Source organism: Papilio machaon, chromosome 9 (genome assembly GCF_912999745.1).
Source record: "Papilio machaon chromosome 9, ilPapMach1.1, whole genome shotgun sequence".
In the NCBI taxonomy this organism is placed as follows: domain Eukaryota; kingdom Metazoa; phylum Arthropoda; class Insecta; order Lepidoptera; family Papilionidae; genus Papilio; species Papilio machaon.
The window spans coordinates 3,539,652-3,565,178 of record NC_059994.1 but is presented as its reverse complement, the minus strand read 5'-3'; the positions used below and the strand labels follow the sequence as shown (position 1 = coordinate 3,565,178).

The following is a 25,527-nucleotide window of genomic DNA, read 5'->3' as shown; positions in this document are numbered from 1 at the left end:
GGACAGCTCTCATATAAAAAACTCAAAGACAGTTATTGCTTCCTTATATTGTTTTGCTTTAGTTATATGGACCAAGCAATTTGATTGTTTAGGGATAATATTCATTTACCAACATCTAAATATAAAAGCTTCGCGTAAAAAGTAAATACTATTTCGCGGGCTTATCGTCTTAATCTGAGTTCTCGATTTAGCTTTACTTTTTCATGAAATCACCGACATAAAAAGTTGTTTTGCCCATCCAATTACTTTTCTAATTTATTCTTGCTTTATTTCAGATATAAAAACTGAATTAAGCATAAATTAAAAAATTATATTTTTTTTTAAAAAATATAAGAATTCATGAATTTTTATATAGTCGCTAACATCCACATCGTCAACCTGCCCTTATCCCTATTTAGGGTTGGCAACGTATGTACTACTCCTCCATACATTTCTTTCAGCCGTCATATCCGAATTCACTCCCTTCTTACGCATATCCTCTTTCATACTATTCATCAAAACTTTTTTTTGGTCTTTCTCTACCTTTGTACATTCAATCTCATTACTTTTTTTTTGTTAACGAATAAATTAAACAAAATATTCATTGTGTTTTTTATTGTAGTAAATTTGTAGTTAAAGAACTATGGTATTGTGGTAATAATACCCTTAAAAGTATATCGAATTACTAATTTATGTACACTTCGTTTAGTAACAGACCCAGGGTCCCTGTCACTTTGGATCCCTACAATATTATCACTACAGTTTTATCAAATTTGTAATAATACAGTGAATCTTTAACATAATTAAATAGAGTTATTAAGTAGAGCATTGCTTTTCTAAATGCAATGCAACAAATAAAGAGGCAAAGACGACTCTCGTTTACTTAAGCCAGATTACGCTGAATAATTAAAGTGCCACCTTACTCGGCGACCGTGTAGTTTCCTAAACTGCGCGATCCAAAGCTTTAACTACGTCGAAATAATTAGAAATGAACTCAGTATTATATTTTCCAGATAGCTTCACAAACGCTACGGATGTAATTTCACTCGAATGGCCCTTTGTTCCATTTCTTAAATGCCCTGATAAAGGAAATCTCGTAGCGAAAAGGTTTCCATAAACGTTGATAGTAAGCAGACGGGAATGAATTGAGAATCGAGATTTATTGTCGAATGCTCTTAAGGCGTTGGTATTGTTTGGGTGAAATATATTTACTCTTTACCTACTTACTTAATTAATGAGTAAATGGCAATGATGTAATAAGAAGTAAGATTCAAGATAAATATCATTTGACTCTGAAATAACCTCGCGTTTTTTTCTAGTTTTTTCGTTAGTTTTGAAACGTCAACTGCGTTAATCTACTTACATATATATAAATAACAGCAATTACGTCGTCGAACTTTATTCTAAACCAAGACGTTTCTAACCAAATATTTAATGCTATGTCTTGTTGTAGAAAACTTTTAGTGTCTGTTTAGAGGACTAAGTGATACAATCATATACATATCTAAGCTAAAAGAAAACCTCCAGAGTCTCAACAATAAGCAAGCTCGCACGTTATCATATAAAGTATACTTTAATGTTCCTGACAATTTTTCAAGTTTCTGTTTCGTGAGATAACGCCTTTTCAAAGACTCGTAAGTATTACGACGCACTTCATTACTAAGTTGTTTGTTATTTACATCACCGTCAAAAGTCGCTTTTATACCATCGATATACTAAAGCTTACTCGACATGCAAACCAAAACGATAAAAGACACGGAATAAAAATATAAAACGATGCTTTTATGACTCGATTCCTAGCAACGTGTTACTGCTTTGAATCACCCGTCGCATCGTGCATATCATTCGAATACACATACGGAAAAAAACAATAAAACAACGTATTCTCAAAAAGTTCCTTTATTTTCTTTGTTTTCGACAAAACAACTGACTCTGATAATATTTCATTACAAAAACAAAACAACTTAATAATTTATTGTTTGCAAGATGTGATTGTTTTTGATAATTAAAAAATTTTGAAAATGTGAATATTTTCGAAAAAGAAATTATTTATTATTCTACTTTTATATTAACATCTAATACACGAATTTAATATAAATATCACAGTCAAAGATTATACAACTAATACGCTAATACTAAATGTAAAGGGCAGTGTTAAACATGCGGCGATGCATGAACGGGGCGATGATTGTCTTAAATATTTTCGAACAATCTGCGATACAGCGGTGTATATGCAATTAAAAGAGAGACTCCTATACAACGTTCAAAAAAGTACTAGTCTATACTGTGACTAGAAATAGAATTAAGTTACATTATACAAATATCAAAACATCAGTATCTACGGTTACACATTAAAACACTACAAATGAATTCAACTACTGTTTACTTACAATCTTTAGGTTTTTTTTTTATCGTTAGTGTAAAAATTACATACATCATAGATTTTTACAAAATTTGTTATGTATTACAATTAAGTGTCTATTTTAACTTTTAAGATATACAACCGTTTTATGTACCCAAATTGTTTTTCTTATTTACTTAATGATGTGCTAACGTTTTACCTAAAGATTGTATTTTTATTACAGATTCTACATTATAATAAGTTTTAAACATTGATATTGATTTATTGCTTCAAGTTTCTCATATTTCTCTAAAGACATCAAATTTATCGACTTCCAAATTCTTCATTTCTTACCGTCAGGGCTCTGTAAGAAATAAGAATGATTAAAATAAAGTAACGCGAATGAAACATGGCCAATAAGAAAAGTAAACGTACCTCATACGGCGGAGGCGGCAGTATATCACTCAGATTTATTTGACAGCCCTGTTCACTCCTTGCAACGTTAGAATGTCTGCCCGACTGAATGGGAATCTTGAAACTGTTCTCTCTGCCCAGCCAATGCCATTGAGGATAATCGTATTCTAAATCATTGGCTGGACACACTTTACTTTTGTCCTGTCTACTTCGAGATCCTGATCTGTTAGTATGGCACGAGGCGCAATCGTCTTCAATAACATTGATTTCGTTGTGTACATTCTCGTGTCGCAGCTCTCTATAATCTTTAGTAGACCGACTGGACGTGCTATGACAACAAGTCGAACATTCACCATTAGAGTACTGAATGCTCCCGTTGCACGATCTAACAATGCTATTGTTATGGGATCGTCTTTCTGGACAATTTCTCAGATCTCCGATTTCGTTATTGTCCTGTGCAGAAAATTATGCATTGTTTAAGAATCAAATCACCTTTTTAAAGTTTAAAGGTGTTAAGTATAAAGATGGACAAGTTTCTATTGAATTAGTGTTATCTATAGTATCATTTTAGGATATTTAGAAAATAACAGGAAATTACAGAGAAGGTGATTTGTTTTAGGCATAGGATAAATATCTCAATATTAACAATAAAAACAGTCATCTTCTCTTCTTTAAACAAAGCTTTGTATGTCAGCCTTGAAAATAATTTTTCAATCTACCATCATTAGTAAGTTTAAACTATAGGATATGAATTTTAGTATGTCAGAAGTACTAGACTTCGAAGGTTATAAGAATTCTCCAAATAAGCAAATGTTAACATGCATTAAAAGGGTCACTGTTGCACAGACGTCGGTGTGAAGTTGCGCAAAACAGGCCGGGCGTTTGTAATCTTATCGAATGTCAACAATGTGATTCTCATAGCTTATCGCGTGGTACCTTGAAGTTTAGTTCTGTGTAAATAGCGTTCGACGCATACGGCTCCGGCGGGCCGCGCTTCATCCTGTCTACACTGGATGCATCCAAGCCCTGAATAGAGTTTTGTGGCAGGCAGTACTCAGGTTCTACATTTAGAATGTTCGTAGATTGACCTCCTAAGGAAAAAACAATTATCAACACCATATTGCTCTAGCTTGTTTGCTTTTATGCTGCCATATAAAAATAAAACAAAATACAACGTATTAACAAAAAGAAACAATTTGCATAATTAATTTTATTTCTATCTTGTTCCGCACTCATAATTTCTGGAAAATATTTTCAGAAACTTTAAAGTTATGGAGGAATTCAAAGAGCAAGTTTTATTCTTTATGGAGCATTTTGTTTATAATTAACAAAGCAATTATTTACACCTAATTATTAACTTTGCACATTAACTCATTTATAGTGCTATTATGAAGAACATTAATAAACTTAGTGCATTTTGTAAAGCTATAGGGTTTATTGTATAAATTTAATATAAAAAGTGTTTAATACCACATTTTAAATCCAACAAAAACCAACTAATACCTTGTAATAGAGTCTGATGGCAATTTCCTACATCTAGCGGAGCTTCGTTGGGCGGCGAGAACACGGGTCGCTCGCGGAGCCAGATAGTGTCTTTATTCAATAGACACTGCTGCGCCGTAACAATCGACTGACCTACAATTGGGTTCAATGTCTCAATTACTTACCCAGTCAATTTTATCTGATAAGGGCCTATTCACAGTGAAAACGAGTGCGCTATGAACACATACAACTAAGAAAATGACTTTATTTAGTGATGGAAGACCTTGATATGAAACAAATTATGTATTAATGTATATAAAAGAAGGATGAATATTGGATTATATTTTATAAAATATAGAGCCATATATATTCCTGACATATTTGTGGTTTATCATTTATCATTGTTTTGTTATCATTAATTTCAGTGTGAATGAAGCCTTGGCGTATTTACGATGCATTTTTCTTACCCGTAGACTTCTTCCTTTGAACGGTGTTTCGCCGCTTGATATAATAAATACTGAACAATCCAATAATAATGATCGTGAATAAAGTCAGACAGAGCGCTAATAGCCACGTCTCTTGAAGAATGTGGGGTATTTTTGTATCTTTTGGCGGTTCTGTTCTGTAGAAAAAGAATGGTATAAGAATTACGACGAAAATTTAATATAATGTTTTCTTAGGTCAGATTGTGAATATTATGATGTACTGAGCTGAAGTATTTTGGTTTATTAGTTATTATTTAGAAGTAAAACTTGTTTCATTTTTACTTTCCTCAATTTTAATGTTACATTGCTGACAATAAAGAGCACAGGAAATTGAACCTTACTTACTGTACGTAATGCCTCTGCGATTGGGTGGGCACCATATGAATAAGAGCTGGTGCACTGAAGGGTCCATGTCCCTTGCGAGTGACAGCCGCCGCGCGGGCACTATACCGGCCTCCCGCGCGGAGTGAGCTGGCGGTTGCCGCGCGAGTGCGTGCGCCCAGTGACATCTGACCAACTACTCTACCACCTGAGTTACTTCCAACGCGTATTTCGATCTGTTATTGAAGGTAAAGCATGTCGTTTAGCTTGTTTAGTAGGAAAACTAACAAAATCTTATCCTACTTTGGTACTTTATCATACAATCGAATAAACTATAATTACAATATAGTTTTAAGTAAAAATATGTTTATATATACTTGAAAATAAAAATAAATAACAAAAGCTTTTAGAGAGTCCCAAACCATGTTTGGTAATTTTTCACAAACAGCTGTCTTTAATGTTTTTGTGGGCGTTAAACGAAAACTCACCAAATAACCGGTGAGTTCTCCGTTCCAAGTGTTAGCAGGTGGCGGTTCCCATCGTATCCTCGCCGAGGTCGCGTTAATTACACTCCCAGTCACGCTCTGTGGCGGCAGCGATGGCACTAAAACACAATTTATTGTCAAACATATATTTACAATGGCAATAAGCGTCAAGAAATTATAGACTACTTACCATCTTCATCGGTGTATCCCGTCATTGAATTCGATGGTTTTCCCAACAGCGTTTTATAATATGGCATAACGAACACATCGTACTGAGTATACGACGCTAACCCAGATAGCACGTAACTAGACGAACCGCTATTATCCACATTTGTCAAGGAACCGTTCGAACAGGAAGTGTACGATTGAGATGAATTCATTGTAACATCTTCTGAACTAGAATTACGCCAGTTTAGAGATGTTCCGTTGTACCATATTTTTACCCCTTCCAAATATTCATTATAATCCGTCAGTACCTGAAATGAATATTAATATAAAGTTTTGTAATTTCATGCAACTTTAAACAAACTTCGTGGCAATACCTACATCCCAGACAACTTTGAGGGAAGTCGAAGACAAAGTTTCCACCCTTCTCAACTTTAGAACATTTTGCTTTAAATACTTTCTCGCTTGAACTAGTTCGTATACTGTCATTTGTGCTTCATACTCGTACCCGTCCCCAGATTCTTGTCCTACATGTTGGTTAAAAGCGTCAACGTCTTTCTTTAAAACATTCAAGTGAGCCTCTTGCGTTACACTTCCAGCTGCATTTACGGCTACGCATATAACTCTTCCTGCGTGTTCTGTTTTTGCATCGTCTAAATACAATAAACTTGAATTGCTCTTAGTGCATTCAGGAAATAATAGAACATCCTCCGTTCCTTGTAGAATCCAGAAGGTGGTCGGCGTGGGAAGACCTTTAGCTTCGCAAGGTATGGAAACCACATCGCCCTCCCACGCGGTCAGATTGGATGGTATTTGTATGAAGTGTGGTAACGCTGGAACAGATGGCCGTATTAAAATAGATCGTGATATCGAAGTGTGCCATTAAAATGGAATGACCGGGCTTACAGTACACGGTGAGAGAGGCGCTCGCTGTACTCGAGCCCGCGGCGCTGTCCGCTCGGCAGGAGTACACGCCCGCATCTGTTGCGGACACATGCTCTAAGCGTAACAACCCACGATGTATTGAGGCGTGCTTTGGCAGAACACCATCCTCCTTCACCCATGTTATCGATACTGAAGAATCATAACTCTAAAATTTGATATGCTTGGTTATTCTATATTCGAAGTAATTAAAATAAAACGAAATGTAAAATTATCCCAAGGCAAATTAAGAACTCATCTATGTATTTTATAGTAAGTTATTAAAATATTTACCTGACAATTAAACTCTACATCTTGACCCACTAAAGCAGTTACATTGTTAGGTTTGACAACAAAATGTGGTCTTCTCAAAACAATCAACGCCGCGGCCCTCGATTGTCGTTCTCCGGCGACATTTGAAGCCACGCATCTGAATAGTCCACTATCGGTAGGAAGCGTTTCCAATATTTTTAAACTTCCAGTTTCAGTAATTGTTACCCTAAAATTATTTATAACTGTAGTTTCCGATTTTCGTTTTCAGTAATTTTTTAAATATTTATGTAGGCTTCGTTTGTCATTACATATTATTATGGTTAGATTTAGTTCGTACCTCCCGTTCACTTCTACATCATACATTTGTCCATCCTTCAGCCAATGCACCGAAGGTTCCGGTATGCCTCTCGGTGCAGCGCACTCTAACACCGCGGGCTCCCCCGCCGCCACGTGCACGTCTCTAGGTTCCGCTTTGAATTCATCTCGAAGCACTAAAATAATATATTAATGTTTTGGATGCCAAGCCACGTAAATGGGCCGACTTTACGGTAATTACGTCTTAATTATTGAATTCAAACTTACCAGCCACATTTAAAGTTGCGTTATGACTTACAGCCTCTCCAGCGATATTTCTCGCAACGCACCAATACAGTCCTTCATCACTATCTTTTTTACCACGGTTTACTCTAAAATAATTATAATTTACAATTATAAGGTAAGTCATAGTCATGACTTATTGAATAGAATGTACGTTACAACTTACTTTAAAAACAGCAATCCGTCTTCCAAAAGAACCCTGTGGCCGTCGTCCGCGGCGGGCACAGGCGACCCGTCTTTATACCACTGCACGGCGGGTTTGGGCCTGCCTTCCACCACACACCGCAGTGTTGCTGGCTCGCTTCGACCCGACACTGTGTTCGACGGGTGCTCCTTGATACGCGGCGCTCGGTTTTGCGCTGCAAATGTCAAATAATCATGTACCTACATCCTGCATGATAATTATATAGGACGGAAGTAAATTAACACTATTTTATTGTGCATTGTGCATATTTCTAAAGAAGTACTGATACTCATAATTTTCTTAAAATTGTGATTTTAAGCTGATAAGACACATATATCCGTGAAAACATTTTTATATTATCAGGAAGCAAACGAGCAAGCGGCCACCTGATCTGCCAAAATAGCAAAGCGACCGCTGCCCATACACATCCGAAATTGCAGATGCGTTGCCTACCTTTGATCGCCGGAGGAGGGGGCGCACAGAAAGAGAATATTTATTTTCTATGCGTCTCTTCGTCCGTCAAAACCACTGCACCTTCCCATCCTTTTCTTAAAGGAAAAAGGTGGGAAGGAAAAGAGGCACCACACTCATCAGACGAAACGCAGAATTGCTTCAACTTCACTATGTTCTGTGTGGTCGTGGCATTTCACCGGGTAAGTCAGTCCATTCCTTTAATTGATGTTGTTGTTGCTGGCGTCTACTACTATTATAATCACTGGCACAACCATGCAAAGACTAGAGTTGTCATACTTGTATGTTCAGTTTCGTTTTGAGGTGAAGCTAATTAACTCGAATTACAAATGCAAAAGGCAATTCAATATCAAACGGCTACAATACGTCTAAAGTCAATGGTAGGCTTTAGCTTTACTGGCTACATATTGAAGGAGAAATGTGAATACAAAGAGGCTATTTTTGACTGAGATATCATGTGAGTCAAAAATGGCATTGTGATTTTGTCGGTATTTTAAAACATCTGAATTCTAGCTTCAACTGAAGCTATGGAAACTAACAAGAGCTGTTTGCTACAATCACAAGAACGGACAAAAACAACCCAAAGAGGAAATGATCGGATCGGAAAGTTCAAAATGCTCGTCCAAGTTTTTGTGTCGAATCGGCTTCTGCCATCATGCACCAGTAGTTTGTGTGCAATCCAACTAAAAGCATTGAGTCCTTACGTTATCGACAGGAAAAGTAAACATCCAGTATCACACAGAAGTAGAAATGTTTAACTAGATAATGTTCGACACTTTGCTTTTCAATCTCAGAACTTATATTTGATCGAATTTTTCAATCGAGTCAAGTGAAAATGTATCAAGAAATCATTTTTTTTTATAAGAGAAGGGGGCAAACGAGCAGCGGGAACACTAAGGTGTCCATCGACGCCCATGGACATCTGCAATACCAGAGGAATCGCAGATGCGTTGCCGGCCTTTGAGAAGGTAAAAATTTAATAAAAAGTACATCATATTGTCAAGAAAAACTCCAATTCATTGCACAGTGAACACTTTTATTCCATTTTCAACATTTCTAACGGTCAATTCTACTAGACGACTGTCTTTCCACTAGACGACTTATCACATCGACGGATATCCAACGACTGCCCGAGCTCCTGACTCAATAATCAAACGCTGTTTCAACCCCACCACTCTCAATCCATTCGCCGGAAGTTGTCACAAAAGAGTGGCGGGGTCGAGCAGTGCTGCCATCTAAGAAAACTAAAACTACCTTTTATAAAATTATTACATTCGGCCATCCTACGAAATGTGTAGCCTCCTGGCACACTAAAACATCAGGAACTCTGCCAATTAATTACTTACTAACTTAAGTTACTTATTATAATTTTGAAACCAATATAATAAAATCTTAATTTAATTTAACAATATAACTATAATACAATATTATAAAACGGTATTCTATTTTCCTCATAAAAGTATTCAACCTACGTAATAATTATTAGAGACTCAAGTAGAAGCTCTTATGAAAGATTTAAAATCGCAAGTCGATCAATCTAACCAATAGCTTGATAAAAGTCTAGACTTCCTAACGGACCAATTAAAAAACATTGAAGGTAAGTTATGTACGTTAGCTGAGGAGGCGATCTGGGAAAACGGACATCGCTACTTGAAGAGCGATTAGATACTTTGGAACGTTTTCCTCTAAAAACAGCCGTTGAAATAAGAAACATCCCTGGTAAACAAGCAGAATCCAAATGCAATCTCCTACAAACTTTTGAGCGCCTAACTAATACTTTGGATGTTCAAATTGAGAAGAATGAGCCGACTCCTCAACGTCTACAGTCGTTGTCGAATTTACCAATACTTGGACTGAAATGGATGTGCTAGCATCTGTCAAAAGCACAGAAAAAACAGAACTAACGAACTAAACTCCAAGCAACTTCCTTTCGTCGGAGAAGTCATTCCAGTTTACATGTTATATAGATTAAAAGAGATTAACAAAAATTAGAAGAGTACATTTTCTCGCCAGAGAATTAGCAAAGGCAGAAAAATACGCTCACAGCTGGGTTAAAAATGGTAAAATACTTTTACGAAAAACAGAAGGGGCATTGTCATTAAAAACGAAGATCAACTACATTCATTACGGACACAAAATAAAATATTCTACGTAGTACAATATTTAAATACATTTGTATAACATATACCGTCCATAATGTTATCTTGCTTGTTCATTTTATAAATGTAATATGTAGACACATTTTACTAAAACATAAAAATCAACACTCCCAAAATAATACAATTAACTGCCAACAATCAACTTACTCTTATCACACATACTACCACCGCATCATAGAAGTGTACAATGCCAGGCATACTTATAAAATTCACCTTAGTTCCCCAATTTGTTTATCATACAAGTATGCTAACCTTGAAATTAATGTTCCATATTACGGTTGCTTAATTTGTAAATACTGGTACTGTGTAAACATCAACACACTGTACGGCCTATTACTACTACCATTCGAGAACATTATATATTACTCATGTACACTAAATTTATGAAAAGTTACAATAAAAGTTGCAATATACTTGTCATATTACTAATCTACAATATCTTATATATACAATGATATAAATATCAATTTCACACTATCAACTAACATTATTAAAACTCATGACAATAAAAATACAACATCATTCCTCCAATAGTGTCAACTTCATGAAAACTGTTATTGTTACTTAATAACGAAGCACGAATTTTGTTTACAAAATCAAAACATACGTTTTATCAATTTAAACCTCTATTAATATGTCGTATTATGTATACACATACTAAGGCACTCTGATGTTTTACAAAACAAACAGCCCTAAACGTAGTACTTATATCCATTCATTCTTTTGGTAGGAGTACTAATGTACCCTTAATTATATCCGACATACAAATAATGTACCACACAATCTCAATAATTAATGATAACATCGACAACATTGTACCATCTAAGTCACAAACCTGCACATCTGAAGAATTCAACTCGTTAATAAAATCACCAACACATAAACTAAAGATTCTAACACAGAATATAAACAGTATATTGTGCAATTTTAACGGTTTCCTATTACTTCTTTCCAGAATAGCAATAAGTCCTGGCACCATTATTTTATTAGAATGCTGGCTTAACAATTCTTTAAGTATCCCTTAAATAAAGGGGTACAATACTAGTAGTCTAGAATTTAAAAAAAAAAAACAAAACGATGGCATAATGATATACACTAAAAACTATTTACATTGTGATTCCTTTGAACATAAACTTTCAGATGCTACCTGTATTATAACAAATAAAAAAATGGTATTATCCTAAAGTCCATTAACAGATCGCAATCATTTCATAATGTAATACCATTCCTTAAATCATTAGAAGAACTATTAATCTCATGTAAGAATTATAAAAAAAAACATCGTAATAACAGGTGATATGAACATAATGTTCAAAATGCTCTCACCGACCACGATACCATATTCCTTCCTAGTCATGGATACTAACCAAATAAAACCCTTTTTCACTATCACTGTTACCAAGACTAATTACAAAGAAGTTTCTGAAACAATCAAAGCATCAGACCTCTCAAAAATATTTATTACTGCTGATTGTAACTTGGCCACAAACTATCTTTTAGATAATATATCTAAACCAATTACCAGACACTAAAAAAACTCTGGATCTTGACAGGACTATTAAGGTGCATGAAAAATAGAGATCGAATGCATATGAAATTACGAAATCAACCTGTTAAAGTTATTTTTATTGAGACATATAAACGTTATAGAAATCACTGTAAAACCCTTCTTAGAAATGCAAAAGCCAATTATGAAATAGAACGTCTGAGGGAAGCTAGTAAAGCGAAAAATATGAAAATAACGTGGCGAATCATAAACGAAATTACACATTTTAAAACAATTCCCAAGGTATCACAAGATCTTCTAGAAAATAACCAACTATAAAAAAAAAGCAGTCAACGATGTGAATAGTTATTTTGTTAATATAGGTAAAGCTCTCGCAGAAAATATTGCTCCCGACACTGATATAAGTAATAGTCTACAGCCAACTAATACAACACTAAATTCCGTGATCCTAACAGATGCCGATATACCTGAAATTCTGAACACCATTAACGCGTTAAAAATCGATAGCTCCATGGGCTGGGACAATATTCCCTCCGCTGTACTACGCCAAAATAGTTACTTACTTGCACCAGTCATAACACACATTGTTAATCTTTCCCTACTGTCAAGAGTCTTTCCTAAATCTCTTAAACATGGCAAAAATACCTATGCACAAAAGTGATGATAAAATGATTGTTGGTAACTACAGGCCCAATTCCATATTAACATATTTATCGAAGGTTTTTGAAAAGATAATTAACAATAGATTGGTCAGTTATCTAGAACACAACAACATGTTCTCTAAAAATCCATTTGGCTTCCGAAGAAATAGGTCGACTTCAAATGCTGTACTAACATTAACAGAATATGTCGCCAAAAACTATCAAAAAGAAGAGTATTGCTCTATTTCTAAATCTTGCAAAGGCCTTTGACACTGTGCCAATACCACTACTTTCAAACAAGTTAGAAGGTCTTAAAAACAAGGAATCAAAAATGTTCAACTTAACCTTTTCAAAGACTACCTCACGGATAGAACACAGAGCATAAAGATACCTCATATAAGTGACCCCTTAACTGTTAGCTTTCCGCAGGACAGTATACTAGGGCCTACCCTCTTTCTAGTTTATATAAACGAGCTTTGCAACCTCCCAGTCGATCGCGGTATCATTATCACTTATGCTGATGATACAGTTTTAGTTGTCCAAGGAGACACCTGGCCTGAGACTTTTGCATCAGCCCAAGGAGCGTTTAACAACATCTCAATGTGGCTCAGAAATAATAGATTAACATTAAATATAGAAAAAACAAAGCATGTAACATTTTCCATTAAGAACCCGCAGAATTTCGAGTCCCTCTTTCTACTTGCACACACCTCATCTACCTGCCAAAACAGGTTCCCGAATATCATGTGTAAATGCCAGACCATACAAAAAGTTACCTCAATTAGATATCTTAGCGTAATCAATTAACTCAGCGAATCAGAAAATTAACTGCAGTTTTCAAAACATCAGGGTTTGTGCATATAAAAGACATCATTAAAATGTTATATTACTCCCTATGTCAGTCTGTGCTAAGTTATTGTATTTCGTCTTGGGGAGGTTCAAAATAAAATAAATCTTTTTCCACTCGAGAGAGCCCAACGCGGTATACTAAAATGCATCACAAACCGCCCATACAGATATCCAACAGCTAACCTGTACAGGGAATGTAAAGTTCTTACAGTAAGGCAACTATATATACCGGCTCTTATTCTTCATCATCACTCATCAATTACATACAATCACGAGCTAATCTTCATTCAACGCTCCGCACATAATATATGTGAAGTGCCAAGAGTTCATACTACGTTTTCCGGAAAATTTTCATACTTCTTAAGCCCAATCTTACCTCTTTCAAATGCAAAAGATATTATTTCATATTATACTCATTGATTTAATTGTATAGAATCTTTTAATCCTTGATACAAACATAGAACTTTACTTTTATAAACGTACATAAACATACACACACGCAATCATACATCAATACACATTCATCCTAACAAGCGTCCTTACATACACACATTTACTTTTATTCTCACTTGACGACGTTGAAGTAGATGACGTCGAAGGAGCTCTTTTCCTCTTTACTTTCCTCCGTTTTGCGTACTTACGCTTCCTTGGTGAAGTTGTAGGTAGCGTACCTCCAACTTAGTCATCGTCTGACGTCATATCTAAATGTATTAAATCCCTGGAATCATGTCTCAATCTCTCTTATTTACATCAAAGTTCAGTCTCAGTCAAATTTAAAGTCATTCGTTTCCTACGGTCCAGCGAGCATCATTGCTCACTCAATCATTAAGTTCAGTCGTTTCTTACAGTCCAGCGAGCATCATTGCTCACTCAATCATTAAGTTCAGTCGTTTCTTATAGTCCAGCGAGCATCATTGTTCACTCAGTCATTAAGTTCAGTCGATTCTTACAGTCCAGCGAGCATCATTGCCCGCTCAATCAATATCCAGCGTACATCATTGTTCGCTCAATCATTATCCAGCGAACATTCATTGTTCGCTCAATCATTATCCAGCGTACATCATTGTTCTCTCAATCATTATCCAGCGAACATTCATTGTTCGCTCAATCGGTATCCCAAAAACATGATATTTCTCCACTGTTTAATCGTTCGAAGCGAGTAATTTTAATAGACATAAATACAAAAAAAATAAAAAGTAAGTAAATGATTCACACACAAATAAAAGTTTCATACATAATAAAATAGAAACCTCTACTATTTATTTCCCTGTTGGGGGGTCTCGCTTGTATAACTATGAAATCATTACCCATATTCAATTTCCAAATATCCCGTAAAACGTTTAAAATTCTAAAGAATTCAAAATAGGTAGCATAAATATAAATAAAGAAAATTGAAAATACGAGTTAAAATCACATTCGATACTTATAAATCAATAAGTCATTAAATAAATATTTTTAATAATGACGTAAATAATGATCTCAATAAAAAGTCTTTGTAACACTAGCTTTTACCCGCGACTCCGTCCGCGCGGAATAAAAAAAAAATAGAAAACGGGGTAAAAACTATCCTATGTCCGTTTCCTAGTTCTAAGCTACCTGCCCACCAATTTTCAGCTAAATCAGTTCGACCGATCTTGAGTTATAAATGGTGTAACTAACACGACTTTCTTTTATATATATAGAAGATATGCATAATTTGTATTTTTGGAAAATAGCCGTGATCAAATGCAGTATGACAGTGTCATATTTGTGCAGTATCGAAAGTAAAATAAAAAAAATAAAAAAATAAAAATAAAAAAATTAACAAGCGTTATAGCTACTTTGTACTTTAAAGTAATTTTTTTTTAAATGTAAATTAGTATTTAAAATTCTGAGGGCGTTCATACCTGGATTTTTATATCCCGCTTCTGAAATGTCAAGAAAAACTCCAATTCATTGCACAGTGAACACTTTTATTCCATTTTCAACATTTCTAACGGTCAATTCTACTAGACGACTGTCTTTCCACTAGACGACTTATCACATCGACGGATATCCAACGACTGCCCGAGCTCCTGACTCAATAATCAAACGCTGTTTCAACCCCACCACTCTCAATCCATTCGCCGGAAGTTGTCACAAAAGAGTGGCGGGGTCGAGCAGTGCTGCCATCTAAGAAAACTAAAACTACCTTTTATAAAATTATTACATTATTTTTACTATTATTATTGTTTACCATAGATAATATTTTAATTGAGGTTAGAATAGTTTCGAAAGAAAAAAACACTGATTGTAGAGGTCTCAAATAACCTTGTGAGATAAAATGTCGATTGAAACAAACGAATGTTGGCGACCGTTTGGGACATTCTACAAAATGTAAACAGCGCTCACATATCAACCGCTTAATACTTTGCCGCTACCATAAAAAGGTCTATTGAAAATTGTAATATATTGTGTTAAATGTAGGTAGGTTAGTAAAACTACCGTCTGTATGATTTAAAATAAATCAGTCCCAAACCAACCGCCGTTTAATTAATACCGATACACTACAACTGGCGACGAGGATGTTTTCAATTGCGTAAAAAGTATGGTGGACGCGTGGAAAGGTGAAGATAGTGTGCGAACAAGTGGACGCGTATGTTTATTACTCGCGAAAATAATTTTGCACAGCGTAATGTTAGTTTGCGGAACTTAAGTACGTGCGATCATAATATGTCGGCGGAGAAGGCGGTGGCGTTGGTGTTGGCGGTAGAGGAAGGCAGCCCGGAGAGAGGCAGCGGCCAGGGAGCGACGCCGGCGCAGGTTGGGACTCAAGCAGGGCCAGGGTCGGCCGGCTGCAGTGGGCGAGGTGCCTGCGCAGTGGCAGCAGCGGGCGGCGGCGCCTGCGTGTGCGGCGGAGAAGTGTGGCCGCAATCTACGGTATGGTGTGGGAAGTACACTCGTGCGCGAGGCACGTGTGTCCGGAAGATGGGCAGGGCCAGGGCCGGCCGGCTGCAGTTGGCGAGGGGCCTGTGCAGTGGCAGCGGCGGGCGGCGGCGCCTGCGTGTGCGGCGGAGAAGTGTGGCCGCAGTCTACTTGTGTGGTGATGGAAGCACACGGGTGTTTGGGGCATGTGTGTCCGGAGGAAGGGCAGCGCCAGGGCTGGTTGCAGCGGGCAAGGGGCCCGCGCAGAGGCGGCGGCAGAGGAACCTGTGGAAGCTGCGGGGAAGAGTGTTTCGCAGGCTTCGTGTATTTAGTGCGTGCGTTAAGCGATAAACGACGGTAGTGATATTAATGACTGTAAGACTATCTGCTAAGTATTTTGTGTCGTAATGTTTTTGTAGTTTTTATTTTATTTAAATCGGTAAAGGCAGGCGATGTGTTTCAGCTTTTTGTATAAATTTGGTATAAATTGATTCGAAGTTAGTATAAATTGATGACAAAGATTTTTAATATTTCTACGTCCATTTTGTAATTTTTCAAATCATGACAAAGCATAATGCAATTAGACGCAGCGCGAGTGCGAGCGAGACAGCTACATCGCTGTTGCCGCTAGAGGGAGCGAGACAGGCGCGTCGCTGTTTTGCTAGGATGACGTGTCTAGTAACGTATCTTACAAAAATGTAATAAAATGGAATTGTATTGTGCAAAGTAAAATTATTATTCAGTGTTATTTAATTGTAGGATAATCGAAGATGAGTTTTATTGAATTTAATTTTGTACGAAAATATCGCACATTAATTTTAGTATAAAGTTCGAATGTTGCAGTTAGTATGTGAATTACGCCAATGTTAATTTCAAGTCACAAGCGGATAACTTGATTAGTTTTTATTGTAACGTAGGATGTGTTCCTTACATAATTATTATTTAAGCCATTTAGGGATAATGGTAGTGGTTGTTGTGTTGCGGAGAAGATTCGCGTCCGCTCATTAGTTGGGCGTCGTTGTCGTCATCGTTCGTCGCGAGCGTGGTGGCGGGCGGAGCGGACAGCAGGACATGCGGGGCTGCGGCGGCGTGAGCGCAGGCAGTTCCGGCACGCGGGTAGTCATCGGTATCGCGATATGGCAGGAGCCATATTGTTGCACGTGGAAGCGTGCGTGGTGTCACTGCCGAAGAGGAGGTAGGACACGGTGCTACTGCCGAGGTGTAGGCGGAGCACATTGGCCGGGCGCACTGACTGGTCACTTGTACTGTTGAGGTGCGGACAAGTGGCTGGTGGTCATGGCGTACTGGCGTAGCCTTATTGGTGCACGTGTAAGTGTGCGTGGTGTCACTGCCGAAGAATAGGTAGGACACGGTGCTACTGCTGAGGAGTAGGCGGAGCACATTGGCCGGGCGCACTGACTGGTCACTTGTACTGTTAAAGTGCGGACAAGTGGCTGAGAGTCTAGGCGTACTGGCGTGGTTGTTTTGTTACGTGTGGAGTGTGCGGGATGTCACTGCCAAGGAGAAGGAGAGGATACGGTGTGACTGCCGCGGACAAGGCGGAGCACATTGTCATTCCTGTCGTAGGGTGGACGAGTGACTGGAGGCCCTGCTGTGTTGAAGGGAGGACAGGTTACTAAGGGTCCGACGCATCGGTGTGATTACATGTTGTGTAATGGGAAGGACAGGTGCCTGGAAGTCTGGGCACACGGGGACGGTCGTTTGTGTCGTTAGAGGGCACACATGTGATTGGGGGTTCAAGAGCACTGGTGCGGTCGCTTGTAATGTTGACAAGGTAGGACTCAGGCTTCGTTGACGAAATTTTTTGGTAAAACTATTAGAATGTTGCTAGGTAATATTTTGTATGATTGTACTTGATGACAGTTTAATTAATTTAAGTTTATAATTTGAGGTAACGTATTAGTTTTTGGTTGATGGATTTACCGGGAGTTTTATAGTGAAGTTAGGAAAATTTATCAGAATGTCAATTTTTATTATTTAACTGTAACATTGTGATCGTGGTGCATTGTAGTGACTGGGTCGAGTACTACAGTGTGAATTAATTTAATTTCTAATTGATAAGGGATATGGAGTTCGGTTAAAAAATAATATTAATGTGTAACCGCCATTTATTAGTTGCAGTGTAAAAAAAATGTTTCATTTGTTTAGTGTTCTGGAGTTAATGTTGGGTGTATTTAAATCTGAAGTTACTGTATGTTTTAGAATTACAAAAAAAAATTGTAAATTCGTTGTATTTGAAAAAGTTAAAAGTTTTTGGTACGATGTTTAAATTATATTTAAAAAAAAGTGTTAAAATGCTTCGGTTTGTTTGTTCATAAGTTGACCCCATAATTTGTTGTTCATTCAAGAATAATGTTATTTTGTTAATGATGATTGTGATTGAAGTTAGTTTTCTTTAAATTGCAATGGCTTAGTTTTGTTTAATATGGGTTCATTGTTCATCTGCATTGTTTTGGTCGAAAATGTAAAACATGTATGTGTATGTCAACATCTGTCATGTTTGCTATGTGTTGTTGAAAACGAAATTTGTTGTAAAGTAGGTACTGTAATGTGTATTGTATATTTTTTTTTAAAGAAGGGAAGTGTTGGTTTTGAAAACTGTGTATTTGTTGTAATTCTTTTAAGGGAGAGATTGTAATATATTGTGTTAAATGTAGGTAGGTTAGTAAAACTACCGTCTGTATGATTTAAAATAAATCAGTCCCAAACCAACCGCCGTTTAATTAATACCGATACACTACAAAAATGATGCAGTGAAATCATTTAATAATGTTTACTATACATAATCGTATAATGAGAAAATTAATGTATCATTACTATGTCATTAGCAGACGGAAACAAAAAGAGATCCGATAACCAGCTTGAGTAAATATTGTATCAAGTTCATTATAAGGAAAGCACCTTTTTCTTATACTATTTCTTGCTTAGTACACGATATCCTTTAATTTATTTGAATTGTTTTTACTAAAATTGGTAAGGGGAATGTACTCTTCACGCAACTATGACTGTAAAGTTTCATTATAGTAACTCTCACAACATTGAATGCAATAAGAACGAACAGATATGACATAATCAAATTTGTAATTGATTAGTTAGTGTATTTTAGTGAAGTATGTAAATTTGTCTGCCATACAAGGAAAATATAATATTCTGATTATTTAAAAATTATTAAAGCGCAACAATTTTTTTATATAATTTAGTTATTAAAGGGGCTTTGTCGCAATGCGACCATACTGACGCATAAGTCTTCTAAATAAAAACAATAATTACATCACCAATTTAACTAATATAACGCTTTGTTCTCAAGTCGATGAACCCGCGTATGATAGAAGTATACAAAAAGACATGCTAGTCAAGATAATGTATAGCTTTGTACGTCGGGTTATCAGTGACAGTGACAAGTATTAATAAAGGACGACTACTGAGCGCTTGACCGATGCCGCGTTGAGACAAACACACAACAAAAAAACTAAATCGGAAATTATTACAATACATGCCGTGTAGGTTTATCTATCAATCGATCTAAGTGCACCACAGACAATATGAGTATAGTATAAAGACGTTCATAGATTCAACTTTAGATTCGACACGGATTAATATGATCACCATTAGAAGTTTTATACGTTCATTTATACTAATATAAAATGCTCTAAGTTCTACAGAGGAAGATACAAGATATAATTTTAAGTCGTAATACAAATTGAGTACACCACCATAATACCGCGCAAAAATTTCTTGGCATAAATCGCCAAAATGACAACCAACCACCGATAGAACAGTGGGCCTAGCACGAATATTTGCCAATGTTTGACAATCGCCATCGTATCGTCATCGACAAAACTTATATTAAAATTTGTGCAGCGCCTCCTCGCCCCAGCATCCTAAAATACACCAAAAATTTCTTACTAATTTTGACATGATTGACGATAACAACACGAAGGCGATTTCCACAAATATTCGTGCTAGGTCAACTTAACGAACTTTACGATGTTTATTGATTGATTAAAAATTTTATATTTAATTCTGAATTTAATAATTGATGAGACTTAATTGATTATATAGAACTTAAGGTTGATATTTTGAACGAATCATTTTTCTATTATTTCGTCAATAAGCTTAATGAAGCTATTTCAATGTATAAAGGTTCGTTACACCACAAACTATATTCTGATTTGGCAACAACAGCATAAACAAATTAGTTCAGATGACTTGTTTATTTATAAATAGTTTATTCTCCGAAGCTCTAACTATTAATTAAACATTTATACAAAATCTGACTGCGGACTGGAAACTGTTATAAATAACGTTTATTAACGAAGATTGCTTTCACTAAAAACTTAAATCGTTAATCTTAAAATTATCTTTCACTTCATTAACTGGGTTCATTCATAATAAACTGTTTGATATAAAAATCTTTAAATAATTGCGTCCAGTTTCTACTTTTATAAAAGATATTTTTATAGCGTTTCTTTAAGCACTCGATAAGAAACACCGAGTTATTAATTTTATAAAAGATATTACACTGTTTTATAAATAAGCATTTATTTCCCAGCGGTTGGGCTACGGTCTATAGTTAGAAGCGATTTCAATTAATAACATGTAATCTGTTTCTTTTACAAGGAATAAATAATATTTTCACATTACTTTTTCATTAGTATACCATCGACTTAATGTTCGAAGCCAGGTTTAAGTTATTTAACTTTAAAGCAACTTATATTGGGGTGAAAAAAGCTAACACCCCATTCTGTCGAAATTAAAAAAAAAATGATAACAAATATTGAATCCCTACACCAGCTGAGCTGGCCGTCTTTTGCCACACGCTTCTTTTTGTTGTATGGTAGTTTATAAGTTCATTTTCATTTTGTGTTTTTCTTATGTGGCCATAAACGTTTTTATATTCTATTCCATTCTACTTTAAAGAACAAATTTGTTGTAACTTTTATGCATTGTCACCGAGACCATGCTAACTTTCAACACCCATATATAATATTTCAAACAAAACATAAAAAATAAACACGGAATTATGACTCGTTGCAATAGGTCATGTGTACAAGTCTCAACCAGCTCTTGAGTTGTAAGATAAGAGAGGGCGCTGCACGCACGATATCTTCTCAAGTACGCACATCTGTGATGTTCCCATCGCAAATGACAAACGAAAACAAAAAATATAAATAAGCTTTAGAATAAAAAAAATAAACAAAAGTAACGCAAGGATACAATATTAGTTTCGAATATTTACTTTGCCTTGTGTACGAGGGACCTTAGTCTAGTTCATTTCTTATTTATTTAGCCCCTTATTATATAACCCTATAATTTGGTCCAAATTATTGAGATATTAGTTTTTATCTATACTAAAAATACATATATACTATGTGTATATTTTACGGCAGGTTTCAAAATGCACGTTTTTTCTATGCATACATTTTTGTATCCTTGTTACCTGTCTGTGTTTAGTCGTACAGTGTGTACAATGGCTGTAACAATAGCTTTTTGTTGTCTATTTGTTAAGTTTTTTATGTATTTTCCATACAAGCTTCTAACACAAGAGATGAATATTAATAACTACAATGTCATTAACAATTATACTAATAAAAAATATAATACACCACATTACTTTAACCTAATATATTTTATTTTGTGATAAATTATTCAATTTTTTAATATAATTATTTCTCTTGAAATTAAAAATAGCAAGTAATAAGAATTAAATTAGCATATTATTACATTGTAATTATAATAAAAAAAATGGAATTGGCAATAAGCTGTGGTATCCTTTACCGACGGTGAACTAATTAAGGCAAAGTTGAAAAAAAAAACTGAAAGGAATAAAAGCTCCATTGTTCTGTTAACGAAACTCTACCACGGAACTACATTTCGTTAATTGGCTTCATGCTTTTAATTACTCGACCAGACGATCTGATAAAAGCAGCGTTGTTTTACTCGTTTAGTATATATCAAAAGTTTTTTTGCTATTCCCTATCTATATACCACAGTACATAAGTAAAAAAAACATTCAAAGTAAGAAACTTAAATCAAATTATCTGTATTTCGAAGTTAAAGACATCTTAACGCTTGGTTACTAGGTCCGATGTTGGCACTGACTAGTTTAAAATCGGTCGATTTTTTAAGTAATCTGTAACTAGCATATGGAATTATTAAAATAATTATACCTATATATCTAAAATTCTTTAAGTAGGCAACGCAACTGCTATTGCGGATGTCTATGGGCAGCGGCCGCTTCGCTATTTCAGCGAATCAGGTTATAGCTTGCTAGTTTGCCACCTTTTGATATAAAAAAATGCTTCGATAGTTATTCTATTAATTATGCATTAAAATGTTTTATTGAAATTCAAGAAAGCGATAATGTATCGATTCAATTCCGAGTTATGAGGAATACCCTACTATCCTATTTCAATAGACTTATTTGTTGCTAAATGTAACAGAGAAAGCCCCTATCGTAATACATTAATACGTACGAATCTATTCGTTGAATAATCTGGTCAAATAATAACAGTGATCAGAAATATATTGTCCTATTTGGGGATTTAACCAGAAGTACTCGTAAACGAATACTGTATTGGCTATGATGCGAAAAAAATACAATGTTTTTTTTTACAAAAATTTGAAAATAAGCGAACCACAAAATCTAAATCAAAATCAAATCTCTGATGAAAAAATAAAGAGTATTATTTTTAACTGTGTACAAAATCCTGTCCTGACTCGTATTCGAACCCCAATATCCGTACATTGTTAAGCTCCGCGCATAAAGAATTATTTCGGTATAAAAACTAAAACGTCAACTTTCTCAATTTTAAGTATCATATTTATTTATGTCCATATACATTATTCATAATTAAGTTGGTGCCGCAAGTTATTTTAAACTTAATTATTAATAACTTAATTAAAAATATTATTTAATAACTAATCACAATTCAATCATAGTTCGTCTAAAATATGTACGTAACTTAAAATTAAACGGATTTTTTAACATGCAACAGAATATAGTATATTTAATAGGATATTTACCATTAGTGCCGTTCAGTCCAATTAAAAGTAAATGCACAAATATAAAATAAACAAATTGGTTCCTTCCATTTATGGTGTTGTCACACTCTTTAACACCGACATATACCATACTGCCACTGAATTACACCAACTTTTATCAATCACATTCGGTTTATATTACATGTTAACGAATTCACGATGCAACAGTGAATGGAGTTTTCCATTCGTATTCCATTGAAATTAATTGGGAAATAATTATAAAGTCATTTTTATTTCGAAATTCAAGTATTCGTGTTCGGAAGTTTGAGCGTGCGCGGCATGTTTCGAATACGTCCGTTCGGCGCGGTGTCTTTACTCGAACTATTGGTTCACCATTCTCCCTCCTCAATCTAAATGTTTACTCTGTGAAATGGGGGGATACGAAAGCGTGTTGCATCTGATCTTCTCGGGTATAATAGACTGCTTGACCTATTGTCAGTGATCTATATGACCTTTGCTGTGTTACATTCCCTTAATTATGTACGAGCTTTATCGTCAATCTTTTCACAAAGTAATACTAAACTTATGTACATTTTTAGAAATACTTAAAGTTTCTATATAACTAATTGCTTAAACTTTAATAAATTGAAAAGTAATAAGATGTATATAAATAGAATTCTCGGCATAACTTTATAGTATTGGGATATTTTTAACTATTAAAAAAATATAAGCATTACGTAAAAGCATCGATTTACATACTAGTTTCTAATTTAACGTTTTACAATTTTCAAATTTTATTTGGACATTCTGTTTCTTCTTTTACTTTTATTTATATATCTTACGAATATTATAAATGCGAATGTTTAGATGGATGGATGGATGTTTGAAGGTATCTCCGGAACGGGTCAACAGATCATGATGAAATTTGGCACAGATGGAAAACATAGTCTGGAATAACATATAGGCTAATTATTAAGTTTTTTTATAATGCCGCGCGGACAGAGTCGCGGGCGACAGCTAGTTATCAATAACTCTTTATCTTTAAGTTCGTATGATTTTTAAGTTGAATACTGTTTATTTTAAATCCGTCTATAGGTCTATATTCACCGCCTACAAAGTTATTTTATCCAACATACGTGTATTTAAATTTCATATCTACTTTTGATCAATTCAGTTTACGTAACATATATTTAAATTAAAATCACTTCGAAAGTTTTAATCCGTAACTGCCGCTGTTTATTATAGTTTTTTAAATTGATTTTTATGTTGCGATTGTTCAGTGGATAAGAGTATTACGATCCGAATGGTTGTAGTCTGATTTGATTGAGGATCGATTTTCAAGCAATTTATTTATATTTATTGTAATGAGATTTTCGACTATTTTACTACACTAAGCAAAAATTGTTTTAGTGAGATTATAGTAGCTTGAATTTAAAAACCGAAATTGTGTATTATACAAAACGTCTAAGAATACGTGAGCATTACTTTTTTCAAACATAAAATCATACGGCGTAACATTCTTTTATAACTTTCAAAAGTTTTGTGTGTAAAGGGAACATTTATAAAGTGGCGTACCTAACCCAGTTTACACCCCACAATATACTAGCCCCTTTCGAATCTCGAAAGGAATATGAAAGAAAAATCTTATAAGTTTAAAATCTCAAAAGGGCATTCAGAGAGGCAAAAAAAGAAAAGGAAATAAAATACGGCTTATTTCATTTGACGCATTTGTCGAGTTAGCGCATGCACGCGGGGCGGCGGCGCCGACAAAGCTCAGCTTTCAAATAAAAAAACGTTCTAATTTCAAACCGGTCGCCCCTCCCGCACGCGCTCCTGCGCATCCCTCGCCCATTATTATGGTGAAGAGGTCGTTCACAGTTCGCACAATAGCACCCATACATCGGCCATTGCTAATAGGCGAGGCCGGTCGCTTGTAAACCCTTTTAATCATAAATTTCCTTCTAGAGCCACAATAAAACACAGCTAACGACTCCCCTCTCGGGTAGAAACGTGAAGAACGCATTAACATCTCTGTAAAAACGCTTCGAATAAGTATAAAAAACTAATATTCGTTGTGTTAAGGACGAGGCTATTGCAGGAGGTACGAGATGTTCCCATCCGTCTGGTGCATACGTTACTAATCAACTCGCTTTGAACTGAGGCCGGCCGTTAACATAACACAGATAAAGTTGAACCGAGAACACAACTTCATACATGTGTGAATGTTTATGTAGCTAACAATTACGCATCTTGCTTGTTCAAACTTTACACAAAAAATTACGTTTGTAACAGATTTATTTTAAAGTAATTTATCTTTCTCTGCACTCTAACCTCGATGTCATTATTTTATTAGTAATTATTGAAA

The 25,527-nt window shown here is 35.4% G+C and overlaps 1 protein-coding gene across 1 annotated transcript; it reads right to left on the bottom strand.

Moving 5' to 3' along the window:
- Positions 1–2,461: 2,461 nt before the first annotated feature.
- LOC106717683 (neogenin) lies at positions 2,462–23,528 on the bottom strand. Its single transcript, XM_045679210.1, has 15 exons — positions 23,205–23,528; positions 7,630–7,822; positions 7,449–7,552; positions 7,204–7,357; positions 6,888–7,092; positions 6,579–6,762; positions 6,054–6,505; positions 5,698–5,983; positions 5,511–5,626; positions 5,047–5,258; positions 4,684–4,838; positions 4,238–4,369; positions 3,671–3,825; positions 2,756–3,187; positions 2,462–2,684 (listed from the first exon to the last, which is right to left on the bottom strand). Exons 1-15 carry the CDS (start codon positions 23,311–23,313, stop codon positions 2,664–2,666), a joined length of 2,910 nt encoding a protein of 969 aa, XP_045535166.1. The 5' UTR covers positions 23,314–23,528; the 3' UTR covers positions 2,462–2,663.
- Between the last annotated feature and the right edge of the window lie 1,999 nt (positions 23,529–25,527).